The following is a 16,956-nucleotide window of genomic DNA, read 5'->3' as shown; positions in this document are numbered from 1 at the left end:
CTGGGACTATACAATGAAGACTATAGAAAAAGCTGCCAAAGAGATTTAAGACTGTGTTGATGATACAGGCAGTCATACCAAATATTGATTATCAAGCTCAAAAGAACTGCACAGAATCCGTTTTAGACTTTATATTTCTTTGTATGTTTTCACATGTTTAAATAAAATCAATGCACCTACTTATTATAAAATTAATAAGAAACGAGGGGTGGCTCAACATTTTTGCACAGCACTAAAGATATAAATGTGCTCATAGACATAAATTAACTTTTGACTACAGCAGAAAGTTGAAACATAATAACACCTCTCTGTTAAAGTCATAACTGCTAGATATTCAGTGTCATCAGTGTGGGCATACTCTCAGATAAAAACATCGTGGATCTTTTTGAGCGAGCAGCAAACCTTTGTACTGTAAAAGCATCAGGTAAATGTAAAATGTATAACTATGACTGGTAGCAAAAAGCTCTTCAGTCAGGGGTTTTTACATTTTTGTCAGGTCAGACCAATGCACAGCTTTCCAGCACAAATCTCTCTATTAACCACAGACTGAATTTAAAAGGAAATTACGATACCTGAGCTCTGTGAAGCCTCTTTAGCTGTTCTCGTTTAGCCTGTTGGGCCACTGTCTTTTCCTGCTTCCTCCTCAGTTTCTCTGAATGCAGCTGGGACAGGAAGCGTGGAACATTTCACAAAATGTACACATGGAAAAAACCAAAAAACAAACCCAGTACACGCGGGAATAACTGGAATGTGCCGTGTCTCACTCAACAGGAATGTACAAACCTTCTGACTGGATACCAGGTTTTCATTTTCATCATCACTTGAGGAGGGCTCCTCCAAATTCTGCTGACTGGATGCTGGATATGTAAGAGTGAAAAGTTAAAAAGTGAGGATAATTAGAAACTCTTAGCATTTTAGATTTGCAAGAGGAAAAAAAAAGAGCCTTTTTGGATTATACAGATAAACTTTAAAAGTCAGCATGAAATTTTACTATGATAATCCCATGGATGAAAAATTCTTCTAGGTGTTCAGAAGCCTGCACTCCAAAACACAAAAAATTGGCTCCAAAAAGTATGGAAACCACACAAGCATGAAGCAAATAAGCAATAAAGGGGGCCAAAAACCTCTTCCTTCTTTTCAGCAGTGGATACTGAAATTAAACATGGCAAGACTTTTAAATAAGGAGGCTTGAGATTGCTCTAAACCCTCAATTTCAGATGGCTTTCTCTATTGCTGGAGCTGTACAACACAGAGCAGAGGAGCTTAACGTGGTCATCTCAGGCACACAGCTCTGAGTGTGGGCAGTAAACCCCACCCGCCCGCTGTTTGAGCCTTCTGTCTATGAGGGGCAGCCAATTACAAGAAAGCTAGCCTAAATGGAGGGTGGTATTAAAGGAAAAGGTGCTAAAGGCTTGTTTCACACAGTGGATGACCAGATGGGCTACACTAAGGGCTAGGGTGTGCAAATCATGCAAAACTACTTTTATTACACCCAGTAGAGAAATCAGAGACCTAAAAATGAGGAGAATAGATCCCCTTTAAACCTCAAAAACACACGTTTAGTAAAACAAGGTCCTTTGATTCTGTCTGGAGGGTTTTGTTTAGTTCACTTCTCTGATCATCAGACATTATTGCAGTTGCAGCTGCCCACTGACCTGAGTTAAAGTGCGGAACTTGTAAATTGGATCAAGCTAAAGGCAAAAAAATCCAGAGGATTTAAAGCACTGTTACAAACAAGCTTCGGAGTCCCTACACTAACCTTTGTTTCTGAGGTTAGAGAGGATGTTTGTGATTTCCTTTTGAACCTCCTGGTCTTTCCCTTCACTCCCAGACAATTCCCTCTTCCTCAGCCTCAAGGAAGAGAACAAGTTGACCCTTTTGCGTGCAAATGGGCCAATGTCATCAGCGAACACCTCTCCAGAGTCTTTACGGCCCTTTAAGGACACCTGCTGCAACAGGGAAGGCAGGTCCTGCCCCGCCCCCCATGGATCTGCCCAATGAGCTTCACGCATGCTGGCCTGGTCCTCTCGGGATGACTCTGGCGCTATGGCACTGAAGCGTGAGCTAAAGCTAAAGGCTCCCTCGGACATGGGTCGCCGTTTGCGGGGACCGTCGTGTTTAGGTCTCCTGTTAAAGCAGAGGAAAAGTATCAGAATTTAATCTGATTTGAAGCCCATAGAGAGCAGTAGAGAAGACAGCTTGGTTTATATAACAGCAAACTATGAGCCAAGTATTTTATACATTATGACTGCAGTGTTGGAGCTGCTGAGTTGATTGGTCCCGCTAAATGTCCTCCTGAAGGCGTTGGCTATAGCCTGGAAGGCTGAGGGGGATGAAGCTGAAGTTTGGCTCGGGGAAGCCTCCCCGCTCTGGATCGAGTTTCTCCGAGGCTCATCTAGTTGTGCCTCTGCCTGTACCTGATAAAACATGAGAGGAGAGGATAAATGTATTCAATATAATGTAGGATTAATTCCTCTTATATCTCTCACATCACTGTCCGTGAGCCATTCTACATAGCATAGAAGGAAAAGATGAGAAAACTATCTTTCATATCCAGGCTCATCTTCTCTCAGGTTAATAAACAGATCAAATCTCCACCTGGTCCTTATGTTGTGGTGCGTTTTCGGTGGTTGTGCTAACGGGAGTTCCCTCTGGGTTGACCTCCACGTCCCAGTTCAGAAGCTTCTCTTTGGCAGAAAAGGACAAGGCCAAGCGTTTCCTTGGCGTAGATGTTCTGCAGACGGCCGAGCGCTCCTCACTCGTCTCATTTACCTCTGGAGGATTCAGGGTATCCACTGAGGTTTTGGAACTGCTGTCCGAGTGCTGAAAGAAGAGCAGAAAATAGTCTTTTTTGTTCACACTGTGCAACGTCAATGAATTACACAGACACCCTTGCTCTTAGTTATATTCCTTAAAAACAAGACCGTTCTGTATCCAGTGAATGTAAATTAGTCATAACATACAGGTTGTTTTTCTGCTGAAGTGATCTCCTCATAGTCAGAGTCGGCTTCAGGGACGGTATCAGGTCCGTCTTTGTCCAGCTGTGAGCTTTTGGGATAGCGCTTGATGAAAAGCAGAGGGAAGGCTACATAAAGAGACACAACAGGGAACATTTTACAACAAAAAAATATGCAAATACTGCAACCATTTTTCTGTTACCCAGCAACTATTAATTTACCTGAATATAATACAGGCACGAAACACTGTCTTTTTTCTTTTAGGTTCAGCATGCAAATGGAAAATGTGAAACACATCAGACATCAAAACTTCAGCTTCACATTACTTCTTACATCTTTAAAATGTGAATGATGCCACTGAAGTGACTGACACAATTCAACAGGGTTCTTACAGCTTAATGCAAGTTGTATGAATTTTAACACCAACTTTACAATATCCAGAATTAAAGGGAAGAAGTGCACCAGGTGGCAGCTCTGAAATAAAGCCACTGTTAGCATCCACAATAAGCAGATCCGAGGTAGTGTGCTAATCCAAAATGGCTGATGTTTTGGCTTTCTTATCTGAAATGTATGCAAACGTATGTGCATCCTATGGGATTCCACTGCAAAGATTTCCACTGTGCACTTAATACAGCACACCTCTTAAAGAGTGGCTGGTACCACTTCAGTCATGCAGCAAAAACTTGGTTCAAAGCGCAATTTTCTTTCAATCTGTGCAGTCAGTACAATATGATAAATTGACCTGCATTTACACAACGCTTTAATCCTAGTCGCTCACACACTGAAGGGCACACGAGGGGCAGTTTGGGGTTCAGTATCTTTTCTAATGACAATCCTTGGAAAAGATCTTGAATAATCAGACCCCAACTTATCTTAAAGACCTCATATCACCCCAATAGAGCACTTTGCTCTCAGACTGCTCTATTGGGGTGATAAGACTGTTGGCTTACTTGCGGTTCCTAAATTTTTAAAAGTAGAATGGGAGGCAGAACCTTCAGCTTTCAGGCCCCTCTTCTGTGAAACCAGCTCCCAGTTTGGATTGGGGAGACAAACACCCTCTCTACTTGTAAGATTAGCCTTTAATCTTTCTTTTTTGATAAAGCATATAGTTAGAGCTGGACCAGGTGACTCTGAATCCTCCCTTAGTTATGGGCTGCTGGGGGACTTCCATGATGCACTGAGTGTTTCTTCTTCACTCCCTATGTGTTTACATGCCACTCTACATTTAATCATTAGTTATTATTAATCTCTGGCTCTCTTCCACAGTGTCTTTTATCTTGCCTCCCTCGCTCAGCCACAACCGGTTGTGCCAGATGGCCGTCCCTCCCTGAGCCTGGTTCTGCCAGAGGTTTCTTCCTGTTAAAAGAGGTTTTTTTTCCCCCACTGTCGCCAAGGGCTTGCTCATAGGGGGTCATCTGATTGTTGTGGTCTTTACCTTACAATATAAAGCACCTTAGATGACTGCTGTTGTGATTTGGTGCTATATATTATTAAAATTGAATTGAATGGAATAGAGTAATATTTAGCTTTGTCCAACTCACAGCCAGTCAGTAAATCATTTCAAACGAGTTAGTTTTAAATTTTAAAAGTCCAGTGTCTGACAAAAGTATGCTAAGATATCACAATTCAATTGAAAGATTGATTTAAGAGATTTAACACAAAGTAAGCCCCTTGTTTCTGTTAAGACCTTTTCGTAAATGTGACAAATGAAAATACCTGCTGCAAGTTATTTTTAGAAACCTGTATCTTAGGGTTCGCTAACTAACGACAGATTAATGAGTACAAGTGTAGGTGTGTAGTCTTCAAAAGCAGTGTGAGCCAAACCACCTTGAAACAGGTGGCAGATTGAATAATGCTAAAAATATATGTATGAACTGTAAGCAGCCATAACCACAAAACAAAATTATCAACCTGACACATAAAGAAGGAAAACTTTTTGTTTTCTGAGGATTTGTCAGTCATGGCTGCAGTTAGGAGGAGGAATACTGTCTGTCCATCACGTCACAGGAATCAAATCACTCTGCAGAAAACAACAAACAGCCCAGAACACTACAAAGTTGGGAAACAGTGACCTCTAGTGTTGAATACATTGGATGACAGTTTATCAACTACATAAAAACCACAAGCCTACAGTAACTGTAATTGGGCACTTTCCCCACTGACATCTGGTTTGTCACATCACATTATTTGTGCACAGATATTGTAGAGTGAAATGTTTTATCAGTAACAGCCTGCACTGTAAAAACAACTAAGTAAAGTCTCACAACCAAACTATTAATAGCTGTCAGACAAGAAACAAGTTTTCGGTTCTCATTGAAACGATGACGACAACAACAGGAAGATTGATGATGATGGCAGAGGCAAGACCGGAGTGAAAATCTGAGCTACTCACTTGCTCGAATCTTCCGCTTCCATCTGTTGTGTTTGTGTTTGGGGTTACAGTGATCTGCAAAACAAGGGAAGAATTTCTATAAGTTGCAAAGGTTAACATTAAGCAGAAATGAATTAAACACAGAAAAAATGAAATGAAGGCTGATTAAGTGAATGTGGGGAATGCTGTCAGGTAAGAATTTGGTGTGGAACAGATCAGGTGTGGGTCACATGAAAAAGCTCATCTCACCAGGTAAGAAAAAGAACATTTTAATAATAATGTGCGACATTTTTGAAAAAGTTGGAATATGGTGTGAAATGTAAATCCAAACAGAATGCAATAATGTGAAACTAATTTAAAGGCGTATTTCACAGAAAATAGCACAAAGGTAATATATGACATACCATTTGTAAAATATGTGATATTTTAAATTTGAAGCTAGCAACGTGCTTCTAAAAAGCTGGGAAGAGCTTTTTCATGCATTCCTGCAAGCCTTTGGTTTGCTGTAAAGGAAACACATTTTGCTTCCTTTCTTTATTTTAACAAAGAGCTTCTTAAACAGGTGGAAAAATATCCATTAGAAGTGGTAATAAATGGATTTGAGTGATATCTCAAGCACATCTCATGTTGCAGGTGTTACTTGTCCTATTTAAATAGGGAAGAATAGCAAAATTGAGATGTTCTGTATTCTGCTTTAGAATCTCTTACTGGATAAGAGGAGATACTCTGCGAATACTAAGAACCTCAGCTTTAAGAGTTTGCAATGTTCATGTGGAGAAATCTATGTAGACCAGAGAAGAGAGGTTATATTTCAAAAGGTACAGATTGCTCAGTGACACTTGATGAGCTGCACATTTAAAGATTGCACACAATGTCATCCTTTTTAATCACGTGTTGGATCTGTATAGATAAATTATGTTTTTTCATATTGTGAAATGTCCTGCGAAACAAACTAAGCACACCAACGTTATGTTATTCAAACGTCGCATGAAAGTTCTGGGAAGTTTTGTGCAGGTAAACAGCTTAGTTTGCAGGACTGTGGTGAGTTCGCAGTAAAGCCCTGTGTTGGACTGGTAAGGTCAGAGTGTTGGGTTACATCAAGTGTAGCACAGATTCATTTACATTTAAGTTGATGATGCTTGGATTCATTCACTGAACTCAGTCGTTATAACAACTTAACGTCTGGTGTAAAGACAATAAAATGGAACAGAACTGAAACATCTGCTTACATCTGGTTGAATTCAGTTGTGTAAATCCACAAAGAGTGTCTGCACTCACGTAATAATATTATATTGTATTATATTAAAAAAGCAGAAAGTCCAGTTCCTGTGTCCTTTTTCACTTTTACTTGAGCAACAAAGTTGAACCAGTGCTTTAACTTTTACTGGAGTATTTTTCAACACACTTCTACTCACAGTATGTCTGTACTTTTCCACCCCTGATGTGGACAGACTGTTACAGTGGTGTGGGACAAAAACTATAAAATCAGTCACACCCCTGTCTCCCACACATAACCGGAGGAGGGTCTCCAACACAAACAAAGTAAAGTCACGAGTTAGAGTTCAGCCAGTTTGAGATTCTCCCTCAGGGAATATCATGCTATGAATGAAACAACAAACATAAACTTTGGGGATTTAAAAAGCCATCCGAGCAACTGGAAATCGTTGTTTTTCCTCCAGCCTACCATCCTCATTTCTTCAAAAAAAAGAAAATCGCACTGACCTTTGGAAGAGTCCTGGCTTTGACCTTTTGCTGCGGCGGTATCTTGCGTTTTGGATTTTACTAAACAGGAAGCATCGTGAGCTTCCACTGCCACATCCACATCGTCGGGAACTTTTTTATCAAGCGGTTCAGAGAGTGAACTGGAGGCCTCGTCTGCAAGTAACAACAGTATGCAGCCATTACATTCAAGTTCGTGTTAAACTAATCAGCGGTGCAATGTTATTAAACAGCGCGTTTCATGCCTGTGATCTTAAGAACAGACTTAAGAACTTCAGCACAAAAAAGTTGACAGTTACAAGAACTGAACTACTAGTCCTGCATCTCAAAGTAAAGATGCTAGGCGCTAATTAAGCATTGCAAAATTAAACAGAACTATTCTTAAATTCAAGAATTTAATCTGAAGCATATTTTGGCTTCTTAGGGACACAGAAGCTGTTTAAACACACAGAGTGAGACGAGTTCAGTCAGACAACCAGAAATGTGCTGCTTCACGCGCACACGACTGGTTTGTTTAAGCTGCATTTTCCCATCTCTCCCCAATTTCTACATGCAAAATATCTACATGGACTGTTGAGCTCGAAGCTTGAACGACTAACTACACAGTGCTGCTGTAAGAAGTAAAAGGTAAAGGTGAGTGGTCTGACTGAACTGCAACTTCACAGAAAATCTTCATTTCCATACAGGCATAGATAAAATACACAGTCACATATTCATGAGTACTCACAGAGTAACGAAGTCAACATTGTACAGAAGGGGATTCCACTTGGTAACAGCAAAGAAATGAAAAGATGTCGGTATAACCACAGGTATAAATGGGCCCCTAGGTATTTTTCTTATTTTTAACACTGATGGCACCAGTTATCCATTTTTGGTTTGGCTCAAAAAATTTACTTGAAAGGTTTGGGATCAAGTGAAAGTGAAACAATAATAATAATAATTTAAAAAACAAAAAACAAAAAAAAACCTTTAAAGCTAGGATTCAGAGATGTCAAATTTGAAGGAAAGGACAGAGAAGACCCGCTAGCAGAACCCATGAGAAAGCTAACAGAAGATTCACTTCAATTCTGTTTAGGTCTTGAGCTTTTTCCAATTATATGCAAGCTTTTGCATGAACCTTGTTCTTCCTTGTTTGCCTTTACAGTTATTATTGTTATTAATAGCCAGCATTTTTTGTCACCTTCTCAAAAAGCTCAAGTTAATGGTTAACAAAAGCTGTGATCGTGAACATGATTTGTGTGGGTGATGTTAGCATAAAAGAAAAAAAGGTTTCCTATAAAAGAAGTTGTTTGTTTTTAATTTAACTGCTCAATTATGAGACAACCCCTGTTCAACTGTAACAACAAATGATGACGCGAGTAATTTATGCAATCAAACTGATTTATTTTGAAATATATTTACAGCTTATAAATATCATAAATTAGCATTTTTACAGGAATTCTCAATGTGGAAAAAATAAGGCTGGAAGGCTGCGTTGAGATAACATAACTGCGTAACACAGACAGTAGCCACAAGAAGGTCTGTGGCAGTGTGCAAAAAAACCAAAAAGCTGCTACTGGGCTGCTTCACTCCTGAGCAAAGACTAGGAGGTACATGAGAGGGACCTGGAGAGGGGCTCTGAGGGGGGGAGGCTTCCTTCTGAAACAGAGGGAACCACAGACAGACCACAGACATGTGGACACGTGTTACCGTCGAACGGGCCTAAGAAGAAGAAGGGAGGCTGCTGCTGTGTTAGAGAACAAATCAATCCAGGGGCATTCACGTCGGTGCTTGGTGTTAGAGGAGTGAGGGACAAGCAGAGCACAACATGAGCATTACGAGGGTTAGCCTGTGCAAACTGGCTAAAAAAAGGTGCTACATATGCATCCGTTAACCATAAGATTATGAAGTTTAATCCAAGGTTTTTAAAAATAGTGGACCTGCAACATTAACCTTTATATGTCCCTTTATATGAACAAATCCAATTAAACCACTAAAAAATAAAAAGGTTAAATTAGATATTTCTATGTATCCAAAGTTTAAATACTTCAAAGAGCAGGTAGGAGCCTGTGTCAAACTGATACAGTCGGCCAATATCAGCCATTAATCCTGAAGCTCCACCAGTACTGGTGTCTGTTGTGTTGCATTATCATATGAGCTTTGGTATCATCACACAGTGATCTGCTCTCTCTGCACCGTTTGAAATTTCTCTCAACACTTTGTGCAGCACATGTAGCACCACGGCTGAGCAGAGAGTCAATTGCCATGTTTCAGTTCAATTTCTGCCTCATTTGTGAAGTACAGTGGTAGAAAGTTGAACAATGGCCCAGCACATTTAATGGGGACCAAACATCGGACACAAAAATCCACCACTGGTTTAACTCTTATATTTATATTGGTCAATAGAAGGCTACATTAAGTTAGCTTATTTCATCTGTAGGCTCTGTGAAGAGAATCCCTACAAATGTTGTTGGTCAGCTGACGTCAAACCAATAGCGCCATCCCTAGATCCATAGACTGTATATAAATGATGAAAGCATTTTGTAAAGCCTCAAACTGAACATTTTTAGCACCTTTTTAAAACCAGAGTTCACAAGCAGAGGGTGGCACTGCACAGCCTGCTAGTTCTGGACACTAAAATATGCAAGATGATCAAACGTCTTTAGTGAGACTTGAAACTGGTGACAATGACCAAAAAAAAGAAATGTATCAGGAAAGTATTTACGAAGGGATCGATCAACGGAGGACTATTTTCCATATTTCTATACAGCTGGACATGTTTTTGCAACTAGAAGATTGACCCCCTGCTGGTCATTCGAATTAATACTGGTTTATTACCATTTCACATTTGTTTCACTTTGCAAGCTCCATCTTTTATATACAGTCTATGCACGGGCCAAACCGCTAGCATGGCTAAAAAGAAAAGCTAATTTCAGTTTGATGCACAGTTTAGATACCAAAGAACTGAAGATAATGGCAGCTTCATCCTTTCATGTAAGTATTCTTGGCGAGTTGTTTGCATGATACTGTTCATTGCATAATATTTAATATAGTATTTAACATACCACAAAGCTGCACGTAACACCTTTATCAACTATAGCATGCGATACGTGTGGTTCATGCTGGTTACTCTGGGTTACACAGAGACAGTACAGAGCTACGAAAGCAGACAAGCTCTTATGGCCAAAGCCAGCCAATCGTCACCTTCACAGGACTCAGCCAATCAGAGGGTGCAGCATTGGAAACTTGAACGGACTGAACAAAATGAAGTGAATGAGACAGAGGAAATGAATTTGGGAGGGGGAGAAAAAAGGAGACAGATAAGATAAAGGAGAATGAATGGAAAGATGGAAAAAATGCACAATATAGTGAGAATTACAGGAAATGGTACAATCAGCACTGAAATTCTCACGTTACGATATTAAGCACTGAATACACCTTAGGTATCATTAACAAAACAGAATATAACAAATAAGGCTCACATTTCACAAAATAAAAGCGCTACATTGTTGCAAAGCTAAAAACAAAGTGAACATTTTCACTGAGTCAAGAACTTCAGTAGGTTTGGATTCAATGACTTTGGCCAACAGGGAGGCCGAAAGAAAAAAACAAACAAAAAAAACAAAAAAAAAAAACAGTCTGAAATGATCATTATATAAAGAGTCTTTTTTTGTTCTTGTTTTATTTTTTAAGAAAAAGCAATAATGTGCTTTTGAGTTAATTTTATAACCCAATGCAAGAAAATACTGCAAAAAACCCCAACACAGAGTGGGTGCTCTCGTGACAATTAGAAAACAGAAGTAGTAGAAGTTTTTTAAATAATTTGAATTCCATCCATATTTTTAAAATGATTTTTAACAGAAAACAATACAATAAATAATGAATCCTGAATAAATAAAGGGACATCGGTGAATTACCTTTAAGAAAATACACAAAGTGAAATACTTTGAGATTAAAAAAAAAAAAAAAAAAAGAAAGAAGAAAAGTTTGGTATTACTATTGCACACTCTGGTGTTGCAGCGTTACGGGGCAGCAGGCAGAGTGCAGACACCACAATTACTGGTTTAGTCCACTGAGAAAAACCAACACTCAGTCCCGATGGCTTAAAAAGATTGAAGCAGAGAGCGTGTTCCAGGTCACTCTAGTGCAATTACTATAATACTGACGATATATTAACTAATCAGATTCTTGTTTAGAGTGTCTTGCGGTCTGGGTTGGACATTTCTGTGACAGCCCAGTGGGTAAAAATCTGCCTGGAACAAACCCATGTGAGTCAGAGAAGGTTACAACACCAGGAGAGCCTGATGGTCAACAAGCATGTACCAAAAGAACCCGGGTAGAGCGCTCAACATGGCGTCCTGCTTCATAAATTACTGATGGCTTCAAAAACACAAGACTAAAATGAAATGAAATGATGGAAAGCATTGCACATTTGACGCTTTTTTGGGAAATGCAAAAGAAAAAAATCCATCTGGGCTCCTATCTGGCCACCTGGCTCCATGACCCCCCCGTTAGTCTCCCTCCTAAGTGAGCTGGTGGCCGACGAGATGCTGCTGGGCCATCTGGGGCTCCTGGTAGATCTGTCCCAACACCTCATGCATCATGTAGAGCAGAGGACAGCCCAGGCTCAGCAGCTCAAACAGCAACACATAGTCATGCGAGTAGCTCCTTACGTGCGACCCCACAGCTGAGAAAGACTCACACACACTTCCCAACAGCTGTTGAGGCAACACACACACAGCCCGGCTAGCACGCCTCGGCAGGCTCAAGCCTCGCCTAAGCAAGGAAACCAGGGTACCTGGGGGTTGCAGCTGGGTGCTGCCCGTGGTGGCGGTGGTGTAGCTCCCGCCGTCCATGGACGAGGGTGCGACACGACTTTGGGGTTCCTGTACAAAAACAACACACAGAGAAAGAACTCAGAAACGCAACACACTCTTCTAAAACAACAACAGGGAACTTTTCAACAAGAAGATTTAGACAACCACACAAGTTTACTCCACTAAAACTACCGTTTCACACCGATGCTCTAACACTGCTATTCTTTTCATGCTGAATATAGGGTAATCCAGAATTAGAGTATGAGGACAGATACCCACACTGAAGGTTTGATTGTATCCTTTAAGCAGGGTGGAATGCCATCCCATAATAATAGGTACTCGTTCATATGAATAACAGTGAAGAAAACCGTCTGAAGGTTCTCAGTCATCCAGGTCATCGTACTCTAAAAAGCGTCTGGACTTTTTCCTTGTTTCCTTGAAGAAGCTTCTTCAGTTCTAAGAGTAATTGGTGGAGAGTCTCAAGCCCTATGGGAGTGTCCCCAGGAGGGTCATGAACCCCCTATTGATCCTCTACCTAAAATATCCAAATGTCCAAAATGTGAACATTAGCATCCTCTTTAGAGGAAAGTGTGAAAGAAGCCATCTATGTCCACCGTGAATGACCATCTTTGAACAGAGGCGGTGGCTTACGACACCAAGTGTCTGTCATCTATAATCCAGGTTTGAGATCCTTCCCAGACACCTTAACGCCAACTCACATCCTGGGCCATTTGACCACAGGAAATCACATCATAGGGCGGGGCTAGGCTTCACAATGGGTTCACCTGAAACCTTGGCCGATTGTGACCCACACATGTTTTCACACCTTGGCTCGTGTGATTAGGTAGAGGATCAATAGGGGGTCCATGTCCCTCTTGGGGACACTCCCGTAGAGTTTAAAATGTGGGACTCTCCATTGCTCTTAGAACTTCTCGGATGAGAGGTGAAACTTCTTCAAGGAAACTTGGAAGTCCAGACGCTTTTCTTTCCAAGCTCCTTATAAAAGAGGTTAACATGAAACATTTCCTTTGTGCTATAAAAGAAGATCTTTTCTAAAAGCTAGCTAATAGAACTGAACAGTGATATTACATATGGATATTACATTGTGTAATAAACATTTACTTTTGTAATAAGTAAATGTTGGGTGTTGGGTTCCTTACCATTCTCCTCCTAACTCTTCCTGGGTTATTGCTGTACAGGCGCTGTGCATAATGCAGCTTGCAGTAGAATTTAGCTGTACAGAAAGCAGAAAAAAATATATATTTTGAAGTGACGTCTCCTACAGGTTTTAAAGGCAAGTCCAGCAAATGCAACGTACCCTCCTGTGAGTCAAATGTGTGTCCTCCCAGGCGGAGAGTGCAGTTGCAAGCGTCGCAGCGGAAACACTCTCGGTGGAAGAAGTAGCCCTCGGCGCTGAGTCTCTCCATCACGTACACCCGCTTGGAGCAGAAGTGGCAGATGTCGCTGCCGCCCAACCCGGGAGGGAAGTCCTTACGCACCACACACTGAGAGGAAGAAGGCCAGCATAGGGTTAGATTTTTGAAAGATTCTTTCAAGCAAGCTTTTAGGACAGTTTTCTTCCAAGAGACACCTGAGGAGGGGAAGAAAAAGAACCCCCAAACAAAAACACACATATCAGGAGCAAACAGCCAGATTGCAGCATAAAGAAACTGTCAAAGCTGCAAAGCTGGTCACAATCACAGAAAGTGTTGCTCTTGATAGCTGTAAAGTTGCTGAAGCAGTATATGAAAGTTTTTAGGGACACACAGTATAATTTTGTGCAAGAGTCAATAACAAGAATAAAAAATAAAACAACCACTTCCAGTTCACAGGAACAGTCTGGATACTTATTCTCAGGCGATATTACAGGACTGTAAAAAGAGCAGAAGATTCATGGACGTTTAGACCTGCTCCAGGCCTGTGTATGTGTCAAAGCAGGGAAGCAAGTACAGTCATTTTTTGTTAGTTATGAAAGATGCTGTTAAAGAGAACTTCACCAATTTAACATTTTATTATTTGTTTAGTTGTCATAAAGGTTCTAAGTCCTGTACCAGAACCAGAGAAGACATCCTGCCTACATCACCCAAAATGCATCTTACACCCGTGATTATGGCGTACACATTTCCCATCAGTTCATGAATATTAGTATCTGGAGTTGTGTTTGCTTTGATGAAATACTGTTAAATTGAATACAAGCTGCAGTTTTAAATGAACCCCGGCAACACAGACAAAAAAAAGACTCTGGGCTAAAGCCACATGCATCTTACCGGTGGAGCACTGGGCCTGTGGTCTGTCTCATAGAGGATGGCCAGTATCTGAGCTTTAGCATCTATGGCTGATGATACCTTTCCAACTGTACGCTAACATTAATGACAAGTGAAGAGGACGGGAGGACAAAAAGACGAGAAGGGGAAAAAAGAAGGAAAAAGGGTGAAAGTTTGGGAATCAGACAGGAATTATCAAGAGGGCAGAAGGAAAAGGCTGAAAATGGATGATTTGTATTAAACGGTATCACACTGTATTCAGACTGAGGCACTGCTTGGTACCTCTTTGCTGTAACGAGGAGCCCCAGTCGGACAACTTATGGAGCGAGCGAGTGACTTTGGAACGATTCTCCTGAGGTCCTCAGGACCAGACCTCTCCGAGTGCTAAATGAGCAGCAGAATGAGCAACAGCTTGATTCATTTCATAAAGAATAAATGTGTTATTGAACACATGCGAATGTGAATACAAGAGGAAAAACAACGAGCAGGACCCCCATGCTATAAACTATAAATCTAATGCCCCCATGGGGTTTATAGTTCCTGGTCATGAAGTCAGTTTATAAAACAAGCTTTTTTTAAATAAATTAATTGGAAGGCAACATTTTTACTTAATAAGCAGGTTTAAGGTTAATAGCCTTAACACTTTAATTTTAACAGAATTTTTTTACATTCTCGTGAAATGTTTCCATTTTATCCATTGGGGAGATAGCTAGTAAATTAGTTTGTTATGAATTAGACTTCCAAAAATAATATTTGTAGGTTCACAATAAACCAGAAAAAAAAAAAGAATTTTTGCAAAAGAATACTGTGAATTTGAATTTTCATTAACATAATGCGATTTCTTGCTGTATACTGAATGTTGAAGTATGTTACAGCTGTTAGTTTTCTTCCGTGACATTCACAAGTTAACACAACAATGGAAACTCATGCAGGCACAGAAATGGGTTACTTTGCAGAAGGTTTAAAGCTCATGCAGCTCAGGCAGCGTTACATTTATATTTTGTTAGATAAGCAGTACCGACTACCAAGCGGTCTTCATGCAGGCCATCGACGTGCACAATGACTCTGTTACCTTCGTGTGATTATTTTCAGATGCGTTACTATCATCAACTGTCACAGTTTTGTGAACCTTCTCCTGCTCATTTTCCACATCGTTCTGTGAACTCTCACACATATTCTCATAATTCTGCTCGAGGCCTGACGAGCCGCTCTGTTCATGTTCACAGCCAGCGTCCGAGAGCGGAGAGGAGCTCTTTTGGGTCCCAAAGCAAGGCAAGGAAAGAGCAGCAAATGTTTCGCTGTTGGGTGCAGAGGAATCAGGATGAAGTGAACAGATTTCCTGTGTTTTTTCAGAGTCAGTGGAAGAGGGAGTGTGTGTCTTGTCCTTGTGTCCAGGAGTGCAAAGTGGGACAGAGGAGAAACCAGCCTGGGCTGTGGGGTCAGGGACAGGGTGGACCACAGGGTAGACGGTGGAGCTCTTAGGTATAGACAGAACAAGAGGAGGTGTTGACAAGGAAAGAGGAGAGGAAATGGATGATTCCACCTAAAGAAGAGGAGTCAGAAACATTAGGCTGAGTAGAATAAAATGATGAAAGCGCAGAAACAAGATCATTAAAAGGTTATCAAACTCTAAAGTGAAGAGGAGCGGTGTAACATTTACCATCTTAGAATCACTGCTGGGAATTAAACTGAAAGTTGTTGTTTTGCAGGACTTCTAAGTGTCAAAAACAAAAACTGCAAACTGTCTAAACCTCCCAGATGATGTCATTTTGTCAGACAACCAATTAAAGAGCAGAAAAGCAGCCAGCTGTACATCTCAAACGAGCATTAGTCCCAATTTAGCCATCATGAACATGCAGCAGTAAAATGATTAAAGGATGAACATTTTCATGCCAATAGTGTGTATAATACACAACCTGTGGTAGACAAAGAGGAGCTGCTGAGGGTGATCTGCTTGAGCCTGGAAACATGGAGGAGAGGAGGCTAGCTCTCTCTTTTATACTCCTCCTGGAAAAGTCCCTAGCAGACAGTCTCTGGTCTTTACTCTAAAGGAACAGCAGGTGGCGGTCAAAGTTGGAACGGATTCAAAATAAATAAATACTGTAAAGAACTGCTATGACATTCACCTGCCGCATAACCCCCCCTGATCTCTCAGAGGACTGCCCAACACCCAGAGCAGACTGAGGAGAGGGAGAAAGACGAATAGGTGAGAGGTCTGGAGAGGTGCGTTCTGGGTAGTAATGTTCAGGAGTGTCAGGGCTCAGTGAGCGAGGAGGACTCAACGGGCTCTTTGAGCGTGGGGGCGATGGAGACCGACTGCAGGCGCTCCGAGTGTGAGAGAATTTGGGGGAGGAGAGGAAAGTAGCGGGATTCTCAAGCAACTGAAGGTAGATGGAAGGCTGGGTCAAAGGCAAGAGGAAATGGATTATGCACAGATGCGCACAGATGCTACATGACATAATGGAAGAAGTTCAGAGGCGCTCAGAGGCAAGCATACCTGCCACTTGGGGCGAGTGGGAAGCAGACTAGGAGGAGGAGGAGGAGGAGTGTCATCTTTGGGCTTTGCAAAACGGGGATTTTCTCTCTCCACTTCCCCATCTTCCTCATCCTCCTCATCTGATGAAGGAAGTGGGGAAGTTGGAGGAGACTGAGCAGGAGAGTAGGATGGATCTGATGGGTCCTGATCCGACGGAGGCGTGGATAGGAAAATAAAAAGTAAAGGGTGAGAAAAGGGTGTGCAGAGCATGAAAGGGTTACTTCGCAAAGAAGCCAGTCTGTGATATGAGGACAGCAAGCAAAAACAAATGCATGCATGAGGAAGATACAGGCATTAAATCAATTCTCCAAAG

At 41.2% G+C, this 16,956-nt stretch overlaps 1 protein-coding gene across 4 annotated transcripts in view; it reads right to left on the bottom strand.

The window, feature by feature from the left end:
* Positions 1–16,956, bottom strand: part of mical2b (microtubule associated monooxygenase, calponin and LIM domain containing 2b) — a 61,588-nt gene that overhangs the window by 5,490 nt on the left and 39,142 nt on the right. Inside the window, exons 17-33 of one of the 4 annotated variants that reach the window (XM_082540088.1) lie at positions 16,605–16,787; positions 16,234–16,506; positions 16,024–16,152; positions 15,180–15,650; positions 14,390–14,491; positions 14,111–14,203; positions 13,162–13,348; positions 13,004–13,077; positions 11,825–11,912; positions 7,051–7,203; positions 5,350–5,403; positions 2,964–3,085; positions 2,599–2,823; positions 2,242–2,417; positions 1,760–2,127; positions 784–857; positions 573–662 (exon numbers count right to left, since the gene is read on the bottom strand). In XM_082540088.1, the coding sequence (XP_082396214.1) occupies positions 573–662; positions 784–857; positions 1,760–2,127; positions 2,242–2,417; positions 2,599–2,823; positions 2,964–3,085; positions 5,350–5,403; positions 7,051–7,203; positions 11,825–11,912; positions 13,004–13,077; positions 13,162–13,348; positions 14,111–14,203; positions 14,390–14,491; positions 15,180–15,650; positions 16,024–16,152; positions 16,234–16,506; positions 16,605–16,787 (2,862 nt within the window). Of the gene's footprint in view, positions 1–572; positions 663–783; positions 858–1,759; positions 2,128–2,241; positions 2,418–2,598; positions 2,824–2,963; positions 3,086–5,349; positions 5,404–7,050; positions 7,204–11,824; positions 11,913–13,003; positions 13,078–13,161; positions 13,349–14,110; positions 14,204–14,389; positions 14,492–15,179; positions 15,651–16,023; positions 16,153–16,233; positions 16,507–16,604; positions 16,788–16,956 lie in introns of those variants that run through there. The other 3 variants (XM_082540089.1, XM_082540090.1, XM_082540091.1) reach the window with 3 other exon arrangements.

This window comes from Aulonocara stuartgranti (assembly GCF_965226115.1).
Source record: "Aulonocara stuartgranti genome assembly, chromosome: 7".
Lineage (NCBI taxonomy): Eukaryota > Metazoa > Chordata > Actinopteri > Cichliformes > Cichlidae > Aulonocara > Aulonocara stuartgranti.
Note: the sequence above shows the minus strand (reverse complement) of the source record. Positions and strands in the feature narration are given on the sequence as shown.